The sequence below is a fragment of the Zerene cesonia genome, chromosome 29, assembly GCF_012273895.1.
Source record: "Zerene cesonia ecotype Mississippi chromosome 29, Zerene_cesonia_1.1, whole genome shotgun sequence".
NCBI lineage: Eukaryota > Metazoa > Arthropoda > Insecta > Lepidoptera > Pieridae > Zerene > Zerene cesonia.
The window spans coordinates 463992-490787 of record NC_052130.1 but is presented as its reverse complement, the minus strand read 5'-3'; the positions used below and the strand labels follow the sequence as shown (position 1 = coordinate 490787).

The window sequence follows — 26796 nt, the reverse complement described above, 5'->3', positions numbered from 1 at the left end:
CAGATTCGAAATTCAAATGTAATATTTTTTTATAATTAAGTGTAACAGTATTTATGGCCAGACTAAGTATATATGTTAAGATTGTATGTACCATATAACCATCAGAAGTATATTCAAACGATTAAAGTTCTTTTAAATAACATAATTTATTAAGTTTAATAAAATCTATTAAACAATTACCATTGAACTAAAATACACAATGAAATAGTTAACATCAAAAGAAACGACACAATTGAACTAAATCAATTAACAATTAGGCAAATAACCATATAATAGCATAACTAAACGCTTCGTTACGTGCTAGCAAGCACATTTAGAAACAGTAGGTAAGCAAACAATAATCACTCATTGTTCGTGAACCGAGTGACAATTGTCACTCTGTATGACGTGACGCATCGGTGACAGGCGTGACGTTTGGTAATGTGTGACGGAGTCGCTTTGTAAGAAATAAGATGGCGCTTAACATTAATGTTCGGTAATTATGATTGTTTCTATTCAATTACTCGGTTTACGCTCGCTTGTTTTTGAGAGAAAACTAAATGCCCAATGGTAATTAAGTAAATCTGCTTGAAATAATGAAAAATATTAAGTACCAACTCCACACGCGGCTTCGCCCGTGATTCTCACGTAATTCTCGTGAAATTAGATATTTTACCACGGGAAAAAGTAGCCTATCTCATTAGTCTTCTACCTATCTCCATATACAAATTTCCAAATATCCTACTTATATCCTACTAATATTATAAATGCGAAAGTTTGTAAGAATATGTGTGTGTGTTTGTTGCTCTTTCACGCAAAAACTACTGAACCGATTGCAATGAAACTTGGTACGTAGACATCTGGACAACTGGAATAACATATAGGCAAGTTTTTGTCCCGATATTCCTACGGGATACGGACTTACGCGGGTGAAACCGCGGGGCGCAGCTAGTCACTCCATAAAATCGCACCGTTGCATCGTCAAACAAATACAATTTCGTAATATAGCTAGTAAGGAACTGTTCTAACTGTACTTCTATTCAACAGATAGGCCTGAAAATAAATCATAGCCCAGTTATTTATAGAGCGCTATGTGACGTGGAATTTGAGTGATAAATCTATCTATACCCATATTTACACTGTATATTAATTCAGTACACTTTACATAAAAGACAACAAAAGACAAACGCATTGTTTTCCATAGAAGTTCATATCACTACATAGTATAAAACAAAATCGCTTTCTCTGTCCCTATGTCCCTTTGTATGCTTACATCTTTAAAACTACGCAACGGATTTTGATGGTTTTTTTTAATAGATAGAGTGATTCAAGAGGTTTATATGTATAATAACATCTATTCAATTACACCGTATTAACGTGTGCGAAGCCGCGGGCAAAAGCTAGTTCTAAGATAAGACATAACTCTCAATCAATTTGAACACTACATACGTAACACTAATATAATTACTGTATATAATCTGTGCTATTACAGATATTAAACACAAAGGAAAGTCGACTTGCCGTATTCTAGTATCAAGTTATCATATATTTGCCCACACTGGCCACTATTGGGCCAATGTTATGTATCACAGCGGAGTGAAACAAGCAATTTAAATGTTCGTAATAAGATTACATAAGAAATCTTACATTCACTGAGGTTAACGGATGTGAATGATATGTAGGACGAGAATTAATACTCCATATATGAAATCTGGTTGTTATTTAGATGTAATAAAGGTTAAACGTAAATATATGAGAATAATTAACATAGTGGGACCAACACTAAACCACAGATAACTAAAAACTATACTACTAATATTATTTCGAAAGCTTACTCCAAACCTATGTTGGTATTGTATCGAGAAAACTATTTTCTATCATAATAAACGGATGAAATTCTAAGTCTAGTGATTTTTTACAACTACGCGTTACTTTTTACAGGGTAGCCTGATTTTAATATTTTTTTACTGGATAGGGTTTCTCGAAATTGGACCCAAGTAGATTTGTGGAAATATCTACCCTAAAGATGGGAAAAAGGGGTGATTTCAGTTTAATATTTTGTCAAAAGTGTTTTGATATTTATATGCGTATTAATAAATAAATTCATTTAAAGTATTTTATATATAATAAAATGGAGTCTACATACATTTTTTTTCTTTTAATTCTCAACAACATATTTTCACAAAATCTAATAATATAATATGCACAGTATATACTTATTGCAATATAATAATTACGTCTTATTCTTTTGACAGCATATTGTTTTAAAATTATAAAAATACCACACGATAAAGCTTATTAACTTAAGTTTAAAAACTAATTTTGTAAATCCAACATAACCTACTTCCTTGTTTATTATTTTATTATTTAACAAGTTTGTATGTAGAATTTCCGAATAGCAGAAAACCGTGACGCCATTTAATAAGATTTTGTAAGTACGTAATATGGCTTTAAATTTTCAGGAAATCTGTAATTTATTAAGTACTTATTCATCATAAAGTGAAGTCCCGTGTCCCCTACGGGGGTATGGGGCAGATGATATACATCTGTTTCACTGATCGATTTTCTTTATGGACAAGTAGGTCAGCCTTCTGTGTCCTGCCAGACCGAGACAATTTTTCACTGTCACTTATTCATCATACTACATAGTATAAAGCAATGTCACTTCCCGCGTCTGTTTCTATGTACGTATGTATGTAAATGGTTCGATCTTTAAAACTACACAAAGGATTTTGATGGTTTTTCTTTTAATAGATAAATTGATTCAAGATTTATATTTACATCTATTAAACTACTTCGAATTAAACGCGTGCGAAGCCGCGGGGAAAAGCTATTATAAATATATTCAATATAGCGAATCCTTTTGAGTGATGTTTCTATACGTTTTAGAATTCGTGTTTATTTTATGTTTTTCTGATAATTTTCAAATGAATTAATAATCCACTGCATTGCATAATTCTTAAAGGATACATTTAAAATTGTTAATTATTAAATATTTTAATCTTTATCCTTCATATGTTAATCCTCATACCGTACCAATAAAAAGCTGACATGAAATATTCGACCTTTAAAACGCAATTTATAATACACATAATTCAAAATAATTGTAATTAAACTTAAACAATTCTTTTTATTGAGCAAATTATATATTTCCTTTGCGTATTATATACATAAATATTTTAATATGACCTAAAACTTTTAATTTCATTTATAATTTTTAAATCCTTATTCTTTTTTCAAATTTATTTCGAGGGCTAGGTTCAAATAAAAACATAATTTTATTTGCCCAATATGCACTTCCCTCGCTTCTTCGTGAATTTCTTTAAAAAATAAAAATAAAACATAAGATAGGAATAAAATTCTGTTTAATTCAGGAAACCCACTTTCCACATAAACGTATGTTGGAGTCTATTTTTAGTAGAGATAATGTGAAAAAATGTTTTATTTTTCTTGCCTCAAGACAACAATGTAATTTGCCAGAAGAGAGTATATTAAAAGGTTGTGTAAAGGTGAGAGAAACAATACTTTGTTTTTATGTTCAATGTATCTAATTGTTTTTATACACATTTATATTTAACCAAGTAAATTTTTAATTAATTTAAATTGTTTTAAACGCTTTCCCATTATAGTTGCACGTAGTTTCTAGAATCCAAGACTGAACTGTAAGTACTATGTTTAATTTGGTAGAAAAATAAAAACAGGTACAAAAAAATTAAAATTTTCCGTAAACGAATTATAAAATATACATATAAACGACCAACACAAAGCGGAAAAATAATATAAATCGTAGTTTTTATTGAAGACTTAGGTACGTGTGATGTCAATGCCAACTTCCTGATTCATACAAAGGTACTTATGCTCGAAGAAATATTTACTAATGTCTGCTTGCATAGCTTGAAATTGTTTTTTTTTAAATTCATTTTTTTTCAAAACTCAACTATTTGCCAGTGCTCCAAATTGTTTAACATGACTGATAAAATGGCGGGAAATGATTTTCATAGTCTGTAAACGTTGATTTTTTTTACGTATGCGAAAGTACAGGCAAACGAGCAAATGTCACGTACTTGTCAATATATGTTATTGATCATGTTTTTTCGAGCAAATTTCCTCTTTAAACTGAAATTATTTATTAGGTGGAGCCATAAATCACAGATAACATAATACTATAATAAATTAGGAAAATAAGAAGAAGGATGTTTTGTTACAATTATTACTGAGACATTCTGTACAATTGATATGTATCTTTAATCCCAGAAACGGCTTCAACGATTTTCATAAACACATGCATGCCAAGGGTTTCGTAGGCAATGAATCTATTTAGATTGGATTAATTTCTTAAAAATTTCAAAAGATACCATAAGATATTTTTATTGAGAGAGCAATCAATATGTGAATAAACAACATATAAGAATTATCTTCGCAATCCGGTCTCCTTTTAAGTTCTTATTAAGGTCTAAGTTACTATTTATTAGCTAGTAAGGTACAAATTGTTTGCAATTATCGTAATAAATTCACTTTTTGCCAAGTTTCGTGTAAGGTCAATGAATTGTTTGGAATAATGAATAAAATAAACATTTTCGTTAATTCTTATTACTCTACTGTACTCTGTTTGGAATATATTAGAATAACTTTGAAGGTTTTCAATATAAATTTATATATGTATATATTACTCGTCTGCGATGGACTCGTAAACCGCTCAACCGATTTTAACAAATTTGCAGACCAAGTGCAGTTTGATCTAACTTAAAAATAGGAGAGTTTTTGTTATTTCTATAACGGTGAATGATTCCCCGGGCGGAGCCGAGGCGTGCAGCTACTTGGACTGTAATTTTAAATTTAAAAAATGCAATTGAAATGAGATTCACCTCACTTCTTAGGTACGTAGGTTTCTAAAAGATTTTTTCTTAATATTTTCAAAAGAGACTGTTTTCTTACAAACTATATACATATTATATGAATCATATAGTTAAAATAACTATAGTTATTCAAAAATAAGTGTTCGTATTATAAATGTTTTACATATTTCTGTAAATTGTCCTATGATTGTACCTCTAATTATGACTATTTTAATGGGCAAATTATCCGAAGCATTTCAAAGACATTTACGGTCCAAGGTGAACATAAAAGCACAGGATAATAGTGCCAGTACACTATGCATATTTATAACTTAATAAGTATACAATAAGTAAGTAAATATTACATAACTTTAAACGTATTTTAACGTCAACACGCTTACGATGCAAACGAATAAATCATATTTCTTACAGCTTTCGCACGCGACTTTGTCCTTGTTAAATGTGTATAATCATATAGTGTCATTAAAATTGTTGTTGTTGTTGTTGTTGTTAATATTTACTAATTTTTTGTGTGAGTACGAGTATTTTTAAATATGTAAAGGAAAAAGTAAAAACGCATCTATACTGATATTATAAAGCTGAAGAGTTTATTTGTTTGTTTTGTTTGTTTGAACGCACTAAACTCAGGAACTACTGATCCGTTTTGAAAAATTCTTTCAATTTTAGATGGCCCATTTATTGAGAAACGCTTTAGGCTATCGGACCGCTAGTATAATAATATCCATGTAAATAATATGTCCCGGCATACCTCCGAAACGCATGAACTAAACTCGTTAAAGCGAACTTTTATATAACACATGTTCTAACAGATACAGAAGGTTTATTTCTATTTTGCTTTGTCATCGTCGGCAAGGGCTGGTGTGTCGTGGGTAGGAGAGGCGTAAGATCGATTGCAGCCCTTACGTCTCTACAAATCGATTGCCGACTATACTTGGAAAGGGATTAAGAAAGGATTGACGAGAGGTATAAAGGAAAGGACTGGGATGGTTAAGGAAAAGGATATGGGCCTCCGTGTCCCCCATTCACCGCACGAAACACATTGGCCTTCGACTATTTCACGTCGGTCTTCTGTGGGGGTGTGGTACTTCGGTACGAGCTCGCCCAATTCGTGCCGAAGCGTGCTCGATTCCCACATACAAAATTACATATCTTGTTCACGACTATTACGAGTAAGAAATACAAAAACTAACCTCAAATTCTTCACCATACGATTCTCACTGGGCAAGTCGAGGAAGTCGAGGAGGAACCGCAGCCTCTCCCCAATTTCCCTGGTCTCCATGCCGAAGATCCAGCCGAAGTACATCATGGTCTCCTTGATTGTGAACTCGCCGTATAGAGCAATCTCTTGCGGCATGTAGCCCACGCGTTTGCCGGGAACACCTGAACCTGTTGCGATGTGATTGTTATAGTTTGATTGGTCATATATACATTACTACGTGCTTTAGGAAGATGAAATATCATGATTCAATTATAGGGAGAGAAAATGAGTGTTATCACTTTTCTTTTTTCACTTTTTACTAGTTTCATAAGACAAATAAAATGTTTTAACAAGGCGATATAATAGCAATTATTATGTTAATAATCGAAAAATATCTAAACTGTCTAGACGATTCTAGAACTTTAGTTTTTCAGATGAGAATATTTATAAAATAACGTAGGTATTTTGTAATGCTGTAAAAATTTAAACCTTGCAATGTCAAGGATTATAATTTAAAATTATATAGTATAATTACAAGAATATTTGCGCAGATAAACATAACCTAAATATATTTTATATTATAAATAATTTTGATGTTGTAACTCAAATTATATACTAATTAATAATGATCACATATCATATAAATATCGTATATATCAATTTAAATATATATAGCTCAAAGGTGACTGACTGACATAGTGATCTATCAACGCACAGCGCAAACCACTGGACGGGTCGGGCTGAAATTTGGCATGCAGATAGATATGACGAAGGTATCCGTTAAGAAAGGATTCTGATAATATCCCAAAGGGATAAAATAGGGGATGAAAGTTTGTACTATGATAATTAATCCACGTCCAAAGATGTGTAGTTGTACAAAGGTGTGAAGCTGCGGTTAACAGCTAGTATATATGAGGTACCTATATAGGTATATGTACTTGATTAAATCTGTATTTACGTAATCGTTTTTTACTTCATAACTTGCTATCTTGACCGCTAAAATATGATAATATTTACATTAAAACGCAGGTAATTATAAATATTAAATTGTACCATGCCACTGCAGAATAGAATTATATTCATGGATAAATAACTCTTTTCTTCGACTGACGTCTCTGGAAAGGTACCACTAAAAATTCTCAAATGGGACTATATGATGACTATTTCTATCAAACATAAAAATAATCACCACAATCTAACAAAAAATACAGTCGACTTTAAAAACTCTTTCGTTTTCGGGATCGTCGGCTAAACCATTGAAACTATTTCAAATAACGATTTGACACAAAATTTGGCGCGAAATATGACCTGTTATTATGTGTTTCGCGCCAATTATTTTTTTTAGTATTGTGTAATATGGATAAATAAAAGCGGATTGGTAATTATTCTCCGGAGTTGCTCCTAGTTCAATGCTAGTCGTTATAAACTGTTTACTTCTACGTATGGTAATTAAATCAGCTATGTTTGTAGCTGTAGGTTCACACTAACACGCCCTAAATAATAACAGACTGTGCAAAGCATTAATCATACTATTTTATTTACTTACATTATCCGTTCATTTTGAAGGCTTACGGGATAACGGATTATTAGGACACGTATTCAGGGGTAAAGATTTTTATTACATAGTACTTATTATAATACGTATTTAAAATGTTTTATTTTGCTTATGTTCAACTTACGATCGTTTTGCTAAATCATGTTCTATTGATATATTTAATGATAAATTAATATGCTTTAAAAACGAAGTTTTAAATTTTAAGTTACTTTGATATATATGATTTGAGTATAACTGGTAAGTATATTAAGAAATTTGTGGACGCCTATAATTAGTACATGTGTCAGACCAGCTGTTTTCGTAATGTTTACGTGTTAATGTTCTGTATATCTACTGTTGGTTTCCCAATAAATAAAATAAAAAATAATTAGCATAGGCTTAAATAGTAATCTATGTACACAATAAACTAACCTTTTGTACCCGGTTTGCCTCCCAGCACCCAAATATCGCCGCTGTTAAGTTTCCGCCGCCCCACGATACAGGAGAGCAATGTTGTCTTACCGCAGCCCGAAGCGCCCAACAGTCCATATCTGCATAAATAAAATCGATAAGTCGGAGTTCGAGACCGGGGCGAGCGTGCAGCAAATAAATTGATTTTTCAATTTATCTGCACATGTGAATAACATCACGACTGCTTAAAACGGTGAAGGAAAACATCGTGAGGAAACCGGCATGTCCAAGAATCAAAAGTTCGACAACATGTGACATCTGCCAACCCGCACTGGGCCAGCGTGGTGGATTATGGCCTGAACCCTCAAAGGAGGCCTGTGTCCGAGTAGTGGGAACATGTATGGGCTGATGATGATGATGACAATTTATATATCTGAGAATTAAAGTTTTATCAACTGTTGTTTGTGATAGGTTTTAGGAATTTATCCAACAGAGCATGAATCTTACTCGAGGAAATACTCAGCTTTTAAAGTAGATAATTATATTATAATTACTTATTTTCCATTGGTTGAATCTTATAGAACATGAATTATTACTTTAGGAAGATTTTGACTCTAAATTGCATCTCCTTTGTTTTATTTTTTATTGTTTGTTCTTATTATGTGTTTCTATTGATTCATATGAATTAATTTTTCCATAAAAATTATTAGATTATTTGATGCCAATACATTTCAGTTTTAGCGACGTTGCGAATCGGTATATCGTAGAAATCTTAAAATAAACTTTCGCTACTAAAAATATAGTGCATTTAGTAGTTACTAGCTGCGCCGCGCGGTTTTAACCTCGTGCTAACCCGTTAGTAACATTTAATACTTCTATAGCTTGTGTGTAATTCTAATACCTAAGTCAAATTACTCCTAAACATCATCAAAATCCGTTCAGTGGTTTTCGCTTGAAAGAGTAACAAACACCCATACATTCCTACAAACTCTCGCGTTTATAATATTAATAGACTAAACCTAACCAGATGATATATTTTAGGGAAAATTAAGGTCCATTGTCCCATACACACGGGATGCTATAATTCACAAACATTACGATTCCTTTACGGTTGAAAACCTGGCCATATTATTAAATTATATAGAATGCGGTGTCGAAATATCCTTTCTGGCGTAACCACAAGTAGACCGTAGAAGTTTTTATAACCAAGACAGCGTTATTACGTTCGTTATTGTATAGAAATATATTTAGAATAATGTATCAAGGATATTAGTGGGAATTTAGTTATAAGATGCGTTAACATGGGATGCAGTTGTAAATAACATACAAAAATACACCAATAAAAAAATGAAACGATAAATAGTTTTCTGCTATGAAATGAAATGTATTGCAAGCTGTATATACATCCTACTAATATTATAAATGCGAAAGTTTGTAAGGATGTGTGTGTTTTTGTTGCTCTTTCACGCAAAAACTACTGAACCGATTGCAATGAAATTTGGTACGTGGATAGCTGGACAACTGGAATAACATATAGGCAACTTTTTATCCCGAAATTCCTACGGGATACCGACTTACGCGGGTGAAACCGCGGGGCGCAGCTAGTAGTCTATATAGCCAGTGAATTTGCAGCTTTCCAATGGTGAATTAATTTTTTATTGATCCAGTAATTTTAATATGAAAAGATTAAAAACTTTCTTCCATACAAATCTTCCTCTTAATAGTATAGATGAAGCTCCAAAAATAACTTAGAATAATGACAATTATGAATAATATTAAAATAATTAAGTATCTCGTGTATAGTGCAATTTATTATTTATACGATTAACGAAATTATAAATCAACAGTAATTAATCAAATTATCGGTGATCACTTTAAAATACCTCAACTAATTTGAAACTCCGATAGGATCAACAGGACGTAACAACCATTTTCATTCTACAATGCGTTTCAACGTAAGCCTGCGTCAGCAACCATTATTAGACGCGGAAATGACTTCTATTGCCCTCGCATTAAGCGTCATAATGATTATAGAGCCTTTGATTGGCGATTGTTTATAATAAGAGGTTAATGATCCTTTGTTGGGACGCCCTTGGCGCTATGCCATAGCCCTTACATAGCGGAGAAACAATAGTATATACAGCTGTTGCTCGCGGCTACGCTCGCGCGGACAAAGTTAACGGTTGCCTCATTTTAAAATAGCGCCATCTACCATAAAACTTCAGAGTACAAATATGCATCGTAATGGATCTCCGATTTTCCCTTGAAGATGAGATATTTATTTATTATATGATTATTATAAAAATGATATGATTATAAAAATAGCCTGCGTCACTTTCCTACTAATATTATAAACTTAATTTATTGTGGGAGTCGAGCACGCTTCGGCACGAATTGGGCCAGCTCGCACCGGGGAAGTATCACACCCCTACAGAAAACCGGCGTGAAATAGTGGCATGCCACTGTGTTTCGTACGGTGAGTGGGGGAGCCGGAGGCCCGTTTCCTTTTCCTCACCCGTCCTAGTCCATTCCTTCTTTCCAGTCGTTAATCCTTTCCTTTTCCTTTACCCCATAAAACCGGGCAGCGCATTCACAGAGGTACTACCTTTGCGAATGTTTATGGGCGGTGGTGATCGCTTACCATCAGGCGAACCACCAGCTCAGGTGCCCGCAATGACATAAAAAAAGTTTGTAAGTATGGATGGATGGATGTTTGTTACTCTTCCACGCGAAATCAGTGTATCATATCTATATGAAATTTGGTACAGAGGTAGATTATATTAGTTAATGATTAGTATCACACGACTGACGCCGCGGGTTACAGCTAGTTAACTATTTTACCATAACAATACTTACATGGTACCCTTTTTCACAGTCATGTTGAGCTTACTGAGCACGTGGTTGGGTCGTTTGTTTGAGCCGTAGTGTTTATAGGCATTTTGCACGCACACTGCTTCGGCGCGCTTTTGTAATGCCTGGGGAAAACAGATTATATATTACATATTTAGAAATTAAAAACTTTTTAACGGATTTTAAATGCGATTTATTCATTATATTAGTAACCCGACGTTTCGAACACTTTACAGCGAGCGTGGTCACGGGGAGATTGTTAACAATATAATGAATAAGCCGCGTTTAAAATCCGTTAAGAAGTTTTTAATTTCTACATGTATAATACTCGCGTAAAATCAAACACAAGAAAATATTACATATTTGTTAAATGCAGATAAATTATTTCTCAATAATTGTACCACCACCACCCTTAATAAATCATTAATATCTATACAGTTATGTTTGTGGCATACTTACGATCGTATTTTGTTTGTCCAGAGGCGCTGAGAACTGTATGTGACTCATTTTGGACTCTTTCTCGTCACCCATCGGTGACGGTGGCGAGGTCTCTCTGTTGACAAACAAATCATAGATTAGTTTTATGTATATAACATCTTTATTATTAAAGTGGCAGGGAGCTGTTGGACGCAGGCCGTTGGTGATGGTATGTTTTGGAAATATTTGGGGAGGACTATGTCCAACAGTGGAAGTCCTAATGCTGACGACGATATTACGTCGAAAAATAGTAGTAGTAAGTAAATTACTACTACATAATATTGAGCTGTTTTTTTTCTGACTATATTAGTTTCATATTTCCGTATCTTTTACGGTATCTAGTTACGATCTAAAGCTATTATAAAGAACACTTGACCGAACACAACACAATGTTTATTAGAAGTTGTAATAGTAGTAACTAATAGCATTGGGGCTCAGTTGAGAGTCGGTCAAATTTCGACACCGTCTGACCCTAGACTTAATAAATATGAATAATTTTTAACGTAGACAGTTTACAAACGTTTTAATATTTTTCATTAGCAAAGGCTACCTATTTAAAATTATCAATTAAATTTACCGAAATTGGATATGTAAGTTATTTATGAATCATCCTTCTGAAGATTGGATCTTATTTAATAACCATTGTTGAATCGCAATCATGCCGCAGAATTCAATGGAAGTAGGTACTTCATAAATGGCACAAACCGCACAAGAGGATAGATATACTTATAGGTCATTGCCTTTTAATAACTTACGAGAATTTGTTAGCGTAGTGTAAATATTGGTTTGTGATTCGATTAAATTATTTGATTTTTTGAACACGAATCTTGGTTCCAACTATTTTATTATGCAAAGTATTCACTACAGCTATAAATCTTAAATTATGAATATCCTATTAGCTCAGCAACTTTGAAATGCGTATAATAACAGTACTCCATGGTATGAAATATTTAAAATACAAAGTAAATGTAATAATGGTCTATAATTATAATATGTATGTTAAATTTAGAACGACAAATTAAACGGTTGTTACTATTACAATGAATTATATAAAATACATGCGTAAATGTTCTGTTATTTACTACAGATTCATAAAAGACGAAAGCATTTGATAGCATAGTAGATGCATCTAATAGTCCACAGATTAAATATTCTTTGAGCGTATGTTTTGACACATCGCTCACGGTCGCGTGGTGAAATGATTGCGATAAAATACGCGACGAAACTGACAGGCGTATAGCCGTCCCTGTCACACTCGACCTTGGCGAGTGCAGTTACGTACTGCTATTTCTTTTTAACGTAATTTGACGCATATCATTGAGATGTGTGTAGATTTTATAATTTTAGACACGCTCAATTTATTGTTGGGCTGGTTAGTAACTAAATAGTTTTGTAATTGATTATAATACAATTAGACTGATCCTATATAAGAAGCTATCTTGAAGCAACATATCATTTTTAATACAATAAAATGTTTTTGTTATATTTACGTTAATTAAAAAAATAACTATTAAGACAACAAAGTCCACTGTGCTCCGTCGAGCCACTTTAGTGAAGGGGCCACGGGAGCTGATTATAATTCGTCCGCGACCCCCTCGGCATTTAGAAATACTATTAGTTTTCTAGTACCTACATTAAAATTTTTTCAAATCGTTAATCCATTTTTATCAGTGGCCTAGTAATGTATTGCGAAAAAGCTACTTAGTTACATCTTAATCTGATAATCATTATATAATACATTAATTACTAGGTCGATATAGCAAATTTTATTGCAGTTTTGCATGCATTGTAAGAATTGTTAGCAACACAATACTACATTGTTAGATGCATTACCTACTCCTGACTCACACGTGGATGTCTTTGTCTTACAATTATAAAATAATAAAAAATACATATGACTGTACTAAGTAATTAAAATTCACATAGATAATAGGATTTTTATTGTTTAATGGTAAAATGGTAAACTCTTCAAGCTTTAAAAGATATTGGAAGTTTAATTTTTAGTTTTATAGCATTAAAATGCTTTATAAATGAGAAATTAATAATTTATTTGCTACGGTTTGGCAAAAGACGCAGGTTCGAATCCCTCCTTGCGATTAAATTTTTTCTATTCTTTCAAAATCTCATATTGGAAGTTGTTAAAAATCTAGGAATAAAGATTAAAGATAACTCTTTACGATTAAAGGAGTTACAAAATCTAAAACATGTTTAATAATGCCTGCATTATAAAACAGAAAAATGTGACATGATTCAGAATAATATATGCTAATTTGATAGTGTGTTGAAAACATAATGCAACAAATTTGATACAAACAAAATCGAATACACCAAATATTTCTTTTGACGATTAAAGCTATACAAATATACGGACAATCATTTCGATTTTTTACAACTATTCTTTGAAAAACATAGAATTGAATAGTGTTTTTTTAATAGAATCATGTGTGCGTGCGACCCGTGTACCGACGGAGGCAGCCGAGACCGTTCATTCGTTGACGCATGTGTGCGTGCATCATTCAAGCTCTTATAGGCAACATTACCTTAATTTATGTAAGATGGTTAAAACGAAAATAAGCTTAATATGAAAGTTAATAATTTGACAATGGTTATAGATCTTTTCGCCAGTTGAGCCCACTATACTTCGGCCGTTCAGAGAATGCGTTCCTGACACCTATCAGTTAGTCACGACTAGTGATGGGCACAACATAACACTGAGTTCGTTACCGTTCCTTCAAAATGAACCGCCGCATTATTTTAAGACTATTTTCGTTTTAATTTGGCGGAATCATTTAAAATTTATAATTTCGTTATTTAAGTGGAAACCAAAAAAAAGTAATTCAAATAATAAAATTGAATGAATAATTGAATGTGTGTACAGAATATTAATCAGACTCCGATTCGCTTGAGGAGGTGGTGTCTTCAGCTTATTAGTTATGTTATTCTAGATGCCTAGACAGAGGTAGATACTATTTTAAAACAATTTCAAAAAAGGAGGAGGTTATTAATTCAACGACTTTTTGTTTTGTTACCTGAGAGCTATTGGCTGAACCGATATTGATGACTCTTTTTTATTTGAAAGCTCAAACTCAGCCTCCCGTGTCTCATTTAAATTTGGTTTAACTCTGACGTTTTTTAAGCGGTTTAATATTTGGTAAAAATAATTATTTAACAAATGTAAAGTCCCGGGCTCATATGTAAATATAACTTCATTGACGATTCGTACTAATGTGAATTTGAATGTAAAACAAAATAAGCAATAAAACACTCAATGACTTATTAAACAAGTATTAGCGAGACCTTCCATTTTACTGTTCATTGAATTAAGTACTGTTAATTTAAACACGTGTAGGTATTTGTCCTTTACCAGTAAAATATATAATAGATAGATATTCTAATTAATATAAATTGGAGAACAAGAAATCATCATCAGACCGTATACATTCCCGCTGCAGACACGGTCCTGTGAGGGTTCGGGCCATAATCCACCACGCTGGCCAAGTGCGGGCCACATTTCACATGTTGTTATAATTTCATTTCTTGGATATGTTGGTTTCCCAACGATGTTTTGATTCACTGTTTCGAGCACTAAAATTATGTTTCAAAATAAATTTATTACTTGCACGCTCGAACGCCAGACTTCGATGGAAATCCGAAATCCCAACCACCACAATTACCCGAACTACTCTTCCGAATATCACTTATGTCAACCAGAAATAAATTCTAAATCTCTTTCCTCATTTACCAGTTACCAAGGCTTCGTGGATGAAGTCAAAGCAATTTACAAGTGTTCATGTTGTAATTACGTACAATTACGGTAGGTAGGTACGGTGGGGTTAGGGTCGTGTCAAAGTCGCACCATTGTCTAAAATCACCTGAGATTTTCCGTACGGTTTTTGCAACAATTTGAATTTTATATATCTTGTGGTGACACGTAAATTTATGCTCAAATACAAGAGCAATAATGGATATATACAAAAAATAAGCTGACATCTTATGTACTTACTTACCTACTCGTCAAGAATACGAATTATTATGTGTTTATATATAATATTTAGAATAATTATCATTATGTTTGAAGGTAGGTATCAGGAAAACGGTGTTAGATGTTATTAAATAAATATTATATTGATCAAATTGCTTACCGTATTTAAAGAAAAACTAGGGTGGAATATGTTACTAAATAATAAAAGTTTAAGTTGAAGTTTTTTAAGTATAATTAATTAGTGTTACGTGTTTTATACGACGCTTGGTGTGAATGAAGACCATAGATTATAAACAACAAAAATACTATATTAGCTGTATACTATACAAATAATTTGTGCTAGCAACGGAGCAAATAAAACACAAATTGCATAATATTCAGAAAAAATCATTTACGTTGGAAAGGCGGTAATTTAAAAATAACATAAGGAATAAATATAAAAGTTGCAAACATTCCGTTTACAAATATTAATCATCGAAACTCGAGGTTATCTCGAATGATCGGGAAATTTAATAACATTGAAGAACATAATACGAGTATTTATTGGTGGATACAACTGGGCAAGATTTTTATTGAAAACAAAGTTGCTTTCTCTGTCTGACCCTATGTATGCTTAAATCTATTAAACTGCAAAAGTTACATAACGGATTTTAATGAGGTTTTTTTAAATGATAGAGTGATTAAAGAGGAAGTATATAGTTATATGTATAAAAACATCTATTTAACTTCTCCGAATTGAACGCGTGTGAAACCGCGAATAAAAGCTAGATACATATATACCTATGTCTTCGAGAATCCTACACCACAAATTATCTCTATGTTTAGAAGTTTTATTTTTCATATCTTTGAAGTAATGTAATTAAAACAGAATTCTAGAATTTCTATTAACTGATTCCTTACCATTAAATATGAATAGATGTAATTATATTTTGTCTTATTCCTCTCTAGTACTATACATACTATATCATTGTTCAAGAAAGAGAACTTATACTCATATTTATATTAGGAAAATATATTCAAATCACACAATACATCAATTAAAGATTTAACACGAGAATAAATTTAGTCAATAAACATTCGGTTTTACCAAATAGCTATTTGCGTGGTTCAGCAAAAACGTGAAACAAACATTTAAATTTATAATATACTAGCTGCGCCCCGCGGTTTCACCCGCGTAATTCCGTATCCCGTTGGAATATCAGGATAAAAAGTTGCCTGTATGTTATTTCAGTTGTCCAGCTACGTGCTGTCCAACTATCTACGTACCAAATTTCATTGCAATCGGTTTAGTAATTTTTGCGTGAAAGAGCAACAAACACACACACAACCTTACAAACTTTCGCATTTATAATATCAATAGGATGAAGACTAATTTGATCGTTTTAACCCATGATGGAAGAATCTAGTAATAAATAAGAAATCATATCAAGAACAAAATAATATTTGCATACTTTCAAGGTTTTAACTGCAGTTTACGTTGCTTAACTTACGTAAACGTGGCATTTAACTGTAAGAAAATCAATTATTACGCAAAGATGTAGGAACAAGGAACTCTCATTGTCTCTTAAACGTTATGGAGTCTGTATGAACGCGAATCTGTGGTGACATAAGAGATGAATTAATAAAAAAAAAACGAATTCTTTTAAAATTTATAATCATCTCATCGGTACTAGATGTTCCATGAATGTTTGTGCAAATGTGCAAAAAAATGCATTATTGAATTTACTTGATTCTTTGATTTTTTCGGCGTCAATAAACCAGAAATACTGTTTTTTATTTTTCTTTTGGAAATATAAAAATCTTATATGTAGTTCCATCGAGAGCTATACAAGTGTAAAATTTATGTTTCATGAAACTAAGTACAATACGTGCAAATATATAAAAGCTTTATGGTACTTCTTCTTTCTTTCTTAATGACTTCACCCAACAGAGGGTCTGCGCCAATGTCCACTGTAAGTGGGAGAATCAGGAGTTTATGGTACTTATATACCGTCATCCTTCATACGACATATTCTCGTCCCCTTGTCGTGTTATAATTAAAACAGCTTTCCTCTTTCAAGGGGCATCTACTATATTATTACAGTATTACATTATTTACATAAGCATGCGTGTTTGCATTACCATCGCATACCTTTTCCTTATATCATTAAAATGCTATATTTCCTACTAATATTATAAATGCGAAAGTTTGTAAAGATGTGTGTGTGTGTTTGTTGCTCTTTCACGCAAAAACTACTAAACCGATTGCAATGAAATTTAGTACGTAGACAGCTGGACAACTGGAATAACATATAACCAAATTTTATCCCGATATTCCTACGGGATACGGACTTACGCGGGTGAAACCGCGGGGCGCAGCTAGTAGATAATTACTACTGACTATAACCCCACTGTGTTCCGTCGAGCCGCTTTAGTGAAAGCTGTTGCAGTTAGTATACGTCCGCGAGCTCCTCGGCGGCAGCCCGATACCAGCCCAGCTCAGAAATTGGAGCGGCAAGGTGGAATCACCGCTCTACCCTCCTGTGGGCGGCGTGAGCGGAAATCTCATGCCGCCTCGACGCACCGAATCAGACACTAAAGTCAATCTGTTCGTTAGTTTTAGCATCAAAGAACGTTAAACATATAGAACGATAGAAATCTTCACACCAGTACAATAATGTCGTAAGCAGTTAATACGAAACGCTATATGCGTTCCATACGCTGGAAATGAAATACGATTACAGAACGTTATCTTTACACTACACATGGCTGGTTCTCATAGTATTTTTTATATAGATCCAAAAATACTGATATAGAAAAAGACATTATTTTTTTACGTAAATTAACATAATTCGATGAAAACTGTGAAATTTTTTAGCGTTTTCCCAAGAACATAAAAAATATATATATATAATATTGCCTCACACTGTAATACAGATTCTGAGACACGTGCCCTCTGTGTGAGACTAGATTTTATATAAAACATAGTTTAACAGTTATTTGCATATATTAATAACGCATCCGTCAACAGCCATTGCATATGTATACTGAGGATTACTACAATATATATAACATACTATAAAACCGGATTTTCCATTTGATTTCCTAGGTAAATCTAAATAAAACGATCTCAGTAATACGAAGGTTGTTTTGTAGACAGTTGAATTAAATAGTTCATTAACATATATTTTTCCCAACAGCCTCGCTGGCGGCCTTCTCTCAATGTCTATTAACATCAAAGGTTTCATTTTAGAGAAATACAAAGTTCTTCTAAGTCCAAGGTGTTCAGGATTGTTTATTATTGCATGTCAACAATAAAACTAAATAGTTTGTATATTTTAATGTTTGAATACATTGAGCGCAACTAGTGCAAAGCAAAAAACAAAAAAATATTAAAATACTAGCTGCGCCACGCGGTTTCACCCGCGTAAGGAATATCGGGATAAAAAGTTGCCCATACGTTATTCCAGTTGTCCAGCTATCTACGTACCAAATTTCATAGCAATTGGTTACGTAGTTTTTGTGTGAAAGAGCAACAAACACACACACATCCTTAAAAACGTTCGCATTTATAATATTGGTATGATAGAATAACTATGGAGTATTATCATGACTATTATTAATTGAATGTAATAATACCAAAATTATCTTGCTGTAACATAGAAAGTACAACTTAATAATGTAAAATGTGTCATGTTTTGAAGTGTCATATTAATGAATTAATATGTTTGCTAAGAATTCTTACACGTACGGGAATCCATCTCAGTAACGAATTACCCTATCAAACTCAGATATTTCTTCATTGCTATGTTGATGACTACTGACGTTTACTTCTTTCCTTCTACTTTAAGGGTTGCATGGTAGATATCGCTACCTAGCGATAGGGTTGTCGTTTGCTTATTTTGTAAAAGAAAACTTGTCTACTTTTCATGTGTTTTATCGGAATAAAGAAATATCTTTTCATACCATTCAAATGTCTAGAAATAAACTCCATGTGACAGTTGCGGTAGTCATACATTTTTATCAACGTGTATAAATATGTCAATAAGGCATAAGGCATCCACTGAAAATCTTATTATATTATATTATATACTCCGCAATACTATTGTTATATTTACCTGTATGTGTCATAATAAACGTATTTTCTTTCTTTCTTTCTAAATATATTAATTTAATTTCTTCATAGAACAAATCACCACGTCCTTCAATTAGTATACACCCACCCTCACGTCCGTACAAACTTTCTTATTTATCATAGTTAGACTTCAAAGCAGGCCAAGTTCATTCGGATAAGATTACATCAACGTTTATATTACATATACTTATATAAGTCGATGTTTTTAGGAGGTATTGTTAGATAAGAGAGCGTAAGTGTGACCTGCTTTTATTTAAATTAGCTTTTCTTAGATTTCCTTATGGAGCTTAATTAAATTTGTATTTTGTGTGTGTAGTTATTAATTTAGGCAATTACAATGTATCTATGTTTCTGTGTGAGGAGTTTTCAAATCAGTTGTATTATTTCTGTAATAATCTGAGTGGTTGTGGCACAAAATAGTGGCAATATATATCACACTAATACTATAAATGTGAAAGTTTATTTGTATGGATGTTTGTCCGTCAATCACGCTGACACTACTGAATGGATTTTAATGAAATTTGGTATACAGATAGAGTATATGCTGACTTAGGTGATAGGATAATTTTTATCACAATAAAATGCTCCCTGGGGATATTGATATTCGGGCGGAGCCGGTCCAAGCGTCCAGTAATAAATAATTATAGTTTGTTTAAATATATTTCTCTATCCTATACTAACGGCCCACCCCGGCTTCGCCCGTGGCCACCTCAATAAATGGTCTATCAAATACGGAAATAAATTTTCAAATTGGACCAGTATTTCCTAAGATTGACGCGTTCAACAAACGAACTTCCCAGCTTTATATTAGCATAGATCTATCGACGTTAGATTTCTGTCATACATCATCTCGTTACGACAAATAGTTGAGGCATCAATGAAAAACATGTTAATGTTGGGAATAAACAAACGTTTTATGAAATTGCCTACCTCGTACTCGTTAAATACCACAATATATACACGTTATTTCCAATAGATAATGAATGATGTGTTTGACCGACTCACATCATGGCGTATAACTTAAGGATATTCCAACGACTTGAGAATTCATTGAATTGTTGTTTACTTTGAATTACTGTTACGTGTTACATGTTTGCTCATATATTTAGTATTACCATCTAGCTGTGTGATGTTTAATATTAACTGAGTTATGAAAAGAATGATGACTGGCTATTAAATTTTTCTAGTATACTTTAGTTATACCCTAATTGTGTTATAGAGAAATTGGATGTACCGTTTAATTATAATTATTTTCTTCCTTGGACTGTTTAAACATAATTGTTAAAAACAAAAATCTAAACCGCCGTCAACTCGTCAGAACTAGACCAAATAAAAATTGGCCCACATGGGAGTTTACCTTCGAATAAAAAAAGGACCATCAAAATCGGTTCAGCCAATGAAACTTATGTGGCTACAAACCCAAAAGATACAGTCGACTTGAGAACCTCCTTTCTAAGTTGATTGAAAGTATGTTAGTCTCATATGCTTAAAAAGAAAAAAACAAAAAAACAACAGCATATAAGCATCCGCCCATACAAGGTAATACACGTGACTCCACTTATACATATATACCTATATATTATCACACATGAATGTTAGCATATATCGTATATTCAATGTGCCAAGTATAAACCAATATTAGCCTTGTATATTACACAATACGGAATTACCTGAGAGACGTGTTTTGTACAGAATCACTCGCCACAGATAATATAATAGCACACTACCTAGATCCAATGATTTTTCATTTATTATGAATCGCCATTTTATTATCTGTTGTATGTTGTATACTGTCTAGAAAAATATTTCCTTCTTGTAAAAAATATCGTATAAACAAAACTTATTATATTTTCGAGACGTTTGTAAATTTCAATTTTTCAATTTAATTGTGTATAAATAGATTATACAAAGAAAACATTGATTTTATATGGTACTAATTGTCCGCCCCGGCTTCGACCGTACATATATAGCCTATAGCCTTCCTCAATAAATGGGCTATCTAACATTGAAATAATTTTTCAAATCGGACCAGTAGTTCCTGAGATAAGTGCGTTCAAACAAACAAACAAGCAAACTCTTTAGCTTTATAATATTATAATATAAAGCATTTCAATTCTATAAAACTAAAAATCAAATAAAAAATTAAATTCTTAACACTAAAAGACGATTCTTGAGTCGTAACTTTCAAATTGCAAAATTAATTTCTATAATATTTAGCAACAGATAAGCATACAGATCGATTATAAGTAATTGCTTTCTAACGGAAGCGGGTTCATGACCCAGTTTGCCTCTTCTAAATTACCAATGATGTAATTTATTGCATCATATTATTGTGGCCGTCCGGCCTATCATAGATTTCCTATTGAATATATTTTTTAATGAGATGAATATATGGACGCTGTGTTAGTACGATATAAAATACTAGATTTGATCCTCGGTGGAGACTAAATTAAGCTCTTGTTTTATAGGTCTATTACAAATTTATTTAAAGAAAATATACGATGTGAAATGAATCTTCCCCAGTCAACCGGCACGGGTCTTCGACTAACATATATTAAGCTATACAAAAATATACTAAACTTCATAAAAAAGATTTTGTTGTACTCAATTAAGACAATTATTAATAGTAGTAATTACAAAATCCTCATGGTTTTAGTTATTAATATTAAATAAAACTTAAAAAAAACTATTACATATCAGGAAAAACCGAATATCTATACTATTAATTTGCAGTTAAAAATGGAAATTATCACCTATTGTAATAAAACGTACGTACAATAAATTGATCTTTACGAATCGTTGAATTAAACAAAAGACACATATTATACTAAGAAATTTAAATAAACTTATAAAAATTGAATGACCAATTGTTATAAACTAGTAAATAAACAATGAGCAAAATATCTGACTTCGACATGACCTAGAAAATATTCCTACAACTCAGCCATTCCAACAATATCCCATACATACAAATCCGCATACACATTCAGTAACTATTACTAAACAGAACAGAACAACTGCACACGAATTCTGAAATCACACTATTTTTGTCGGTCGTATGTAACAGCAAACTGGTTCCTATTACATAGCTTATGTCGCGATTTCTCTAATAACAAACTCGCACAATAAAAAACACTGTTTATCAACTGAATTCGACCACATTATTGTTTCTTAACTATTCTTGTTTGTGGCAAAAACTTGTCTGACACACAAAATGTCAGCCATGTGCAGAATCTAGGTAAGTATGTCAAACTGAAAGTCTTATATAAGCTAACCTTTCCATGTTGGCCCAACCTGTGCACCAACGTTGGAGCCAACGTTGGTGCGAGTCCTTTGATATCTATTATATTCAATTCCTTACTAGCCGGTTGAAATAAATTTTACATTTTGATTAAACGTCAAAATAAATACACTACAGTGTGTAAACATAATTTAATTGAAATTTACATAAACGAATATTCAGCCTGTCTTAACTGCGCTTGAAGCATCTTTTCTTAACTTTTTTAAACGAATATATTATCCTCTGCCACGAGTTAGATCAAATTACACACAATTTTCACGATTTCGTCTAGACCGGTCAAATATTTTAGAGGCGACAAACGTTGTGAAACGAGATTTTTATGCTCATTTAACATTTACTTAGCTTGTCACTTACAAAGCAATCGCTAACGCTTCAAAAGTATACAGACTTGACGCAAACTGACGGACAGACAAACTAAATTATACTTAAATACCATTCGTATGAAGAAATACATGAATGTAGGGTGACCTGTACGCCTATTAGAATCATACGATCACACAAATTGCTTATTGCACAGTATAGTCTTACTGGTTGGACCGGCCCGCGTCTTGCTCTAAATAATATGCTTATAAAGGCTTTATGAATTATTAACACGGACAAACGATCGGTTTATTAGCTGTATGTTACTATACGCAATTAAATACTATTATTATACCTGGACGTGGCAAGGACTATAGAGTTGAATTCACTTTTATATTTATTGTGGTTTAAAAATCGGTCTATGAATTGAGATAATTACAACTTTATTTTCTAAGCATACATTTTATAGAGCAATTCATTCTAATACAATTACAGTTTAATATAATTTTAAACCTATATAGGCAGTTTTGTAGGCACTTTATGTATACAGATATAAAATTTTAAAGTTTGTATATATATCGTATAAATGAAATAAACAATCTTTCGTATAGACAGTTTAAATTAAAGTCACTAGCTATACCACCATTCCATCACACTATCTATATAATCACTATGAAGTTTCGATTTTCCCAACCGACCTTGCCAGCCTGCGTAATTTGTATGCACTACGGCCTGGCACGCGACTGGCAACACGTGCCGATATGTGATAACATATGTGTGTATAAACCATCTTGCAACTAGATAAAAGACATTGGATAAATTTTGATATTGTGTGCAAATATGTGTAAGTTTCATACAGACTTTAGACTAGGCTGTCAACGACTTCAAATAGATGTATAGTAATTATAAAAAACTACTAGATGCACGCTCCGTCTCCGCCCGGGTAAACTTTTATGTCGCAATTCGTATGAAATATAATGGTTGGATCAAATTGTACATGGTGCGCAAGTTTGATTAAAAGATCTGTTGGTTGAGTATTTAGGAGTCCATCGCGGTCAAATAACGTGATTTGTGATTTATATCTATTATGATTTATCGCTTTTAAATAGTTTTAAAGATGCAGGATTTTTTTTTTGTTTATTGAGAACGGAGGTTAACAAGTAATATGAAAGTGCAAATCGGTTAACGCTTCAATGAAATCTCATTTCAAGTTCACTTAACTTTTTGATTTTGTAAATCAAATATGGCGTCGATTGGCAACTATTTACACAATATTTGAACTTGACGTGGCCTCAGCCGCGAAGGCTGTGAACACCTTAAGCAGATATTTGCTTCGTTTCCTGTACAAGGCGATGTTAGACCACACATTTGCGTTTTTAAGGAAAACCCTTATATGGCCATTTGGCCTAGTGTTCATATTATCTTTAGATACTCTCTAAAGTGCGTCGTTAACTTGCCTCGTTGTTGTAGTCATTGTTGAGGCCACGGGACGCCAACTGCTTGTCAAGCCTCCTTTAAAGTCAGTAGTAAACATAAGTTATTTGACTAAAGACTTAGTTTAGATACTAATTACTAAAGACTAAGTTTAGGCTCTAAAGGTTCAAAGCCGCGAAATAAACATTTTCATTATTTTTCGTCATATTTCATATCCATTTGTGTTCACGCTCATGCTTGTGCAATATATTAGAACTTAGTTCATTATTAGTTTATCGTAATGTATGTACATACAGATTTAACACGAGTGACGTGAAGGATTTCTAACTGACATCGAATTAATAAATAATTATTTTCTATAAAAATTATCACCGACCTGGGGAGACGATACTAAATTCTAAAACAGGACCAAATAAGAGATTTCCTATTAAAAACAAAAATAATCATGTCAATGACAACCCACGGAGTTCTTGAGTGACAAAGCAAAAAACAAAACAGCTGAAATGAGAGCTCTTTCATTTCTGAGACGTTGATTTATAAAATACTAGCTTTTGCCCGCTGCTTCGCACGCGTTAATTCGGAGTAGTTTAATGGATGTTATTATACATATAAACCTTCCTCTTGAATCACTCTATCTATTAAAAAAGTTAGTATTAGTTAGTTAGTTTGCGTAGTTTTAAAGATCTAAGCATACACAGGGACATAGATAGTAACAGTGACTTTGTTTTGTACTATGTAGTGATTCCTTAATCTAGATTCGATTAATATAAAACATATATCAATTAATTTATTATTATGTAACAAATTCAACATAACCGACTGCGTCATTATCGACGCATACTATTCTGTGAAATAATAACAGATAAGTAAACGTAATGCATAAAGGTTAGAGGTTGTTTTTTGTCATCTCGTTACATGACGCAGATCGTTGGCGCTAATCTGTACAAATAAAGCTGAAGAATTTGTTTGTACACGTTAATCTCAGGAAGTTCTTTTTCGAATTGATTAATCATTTTTGGGTTGAATAGTCTATTTATCGAGGAAGGCTATTATTATTTATCTCTTTTTATTTTACTCTTCAAGAACAATGAACAAAGAAGAAAACTTAAAAATAATATGGGATCAAAAAGAAATAATACAATGCATTGGGCGGCCATATGTACCTGGATGAGAGAGCTTTGCTCGGTATTTTTTTTTTTTTTCTAAATTGTGTTTTTTGGAAATTATATTTAAGTATTATTATTCGTCAATAGATGTCAGGAAGAGTCATAATAAATTGGGACGCCTCCTATTTGTTAAAAAAGTAAGTTTAAGTTGATAAAACACGAATAAAATACGAATATGACATTTTCTAAAAAAGATTCCTAGCTAGATCGATTTATCGCCCCCGAAACCATAGAAGATAATCATTCATTTACTATTGCAATGGTTAAATATCAATGACAGTGGTACAAAATTGTTATATATATAAATTGATTACTTCATTAAAATACATAAAATTGTGAATCAGTCGCATCCAGTACCATATCTACAATTCATCTTCGGTTTTAAGCAATGCATAATTTTCAGTTTTATACCAACAACTAGAAATACGCCCCGTCTTCGCTCGTGGTACATATATGACTCATGTCACTTAATGATTTAATGGAAAACGAGTGTTTTTTTCCCTCTAGTAACTTGTGTGTGCAAACATTACGGACATACAGATAAAAACACTTCCGTTTTCTCTTTATAATATTAGTTTAGATAGATGAGTGGATTTAATTCAATAACGTACGGTTTTACCAATTTATGTCACACACAAGGAAGAAGATGACATGTGAAAAATCCACAATAGTATTGTTTTATGTGTCCCAGCGAAAAGCCTGGGAACGCCTGAACAATGCAGCTCGCCAAGGCTCGCTTTGATACAATCGAAGTGCTTACATGACAATTTGTTCTTATTAATTAAGATGTATAAAAAATTGTTTATGTATTACTATATATGAAATAAAGCCACGTCTCGTCGTCGTTTCTGTCACTATGTCTCTATGTATGCTTAAACATTTTTAACTGCGCAATGGTTTTTGATGGTTTTTTTAATAGAGAGAGTCATTCAAGAGGAAGGTTTACATGAATGATAACATCTATTAAACTACTTCAAATGTAACGCGAGGCAAAAGCTAGTTTTTTATGTATAAAATCCGATTTTTTTTTGTACAGTTGTTTGTTATAATTCTTTGTCGGTATGCGTTGATACACATTATGATATTAATAAAATGATTGTATTTCAAAACTTAAATCCATAAACTAAATCGGTTAATAATAACTAGCATTTGCTATATGGAGCGTGTAAATAAATAAATAAAAACATGAATATT

At 32.5% G+C, this 26796-nt stretch overlaps 1 protein-coding gene across 2 annotated transcripts in view; it reads right to left on the bottom strand.

Annotated features, from left to right (window-relative positions):
* Window positions 1-26796, bottom strand: part of LOC119837959 (ABC transporter G family member 23) — a 78920-nt gene that overhangs the window by 17874 nt on the left and 34250 nt on the right. For both annotated transcript variants that reach the window (XM_038363754.1, XM_038363755.1), the window contains 4 exons: window positions 11288-11381; window positions 10835-10953; window positions 8000-8118; window positions 6026-6221 (listed from right to left, as the gene is read on the bottom strand). In XM_038363754.1, the coding sequence (XP_038219682.1) occupies window positions 6026-6221; window positions 8000-8118; window positions 10835-10953; window positions 11288-11381 (528 nt within the window). The remainder of the gene's footprint in view (window positions 1-6025; window positions 6222-7999; window positions 8119-10834; window positions 10954-11287; window positions 11382-26796) is intronic.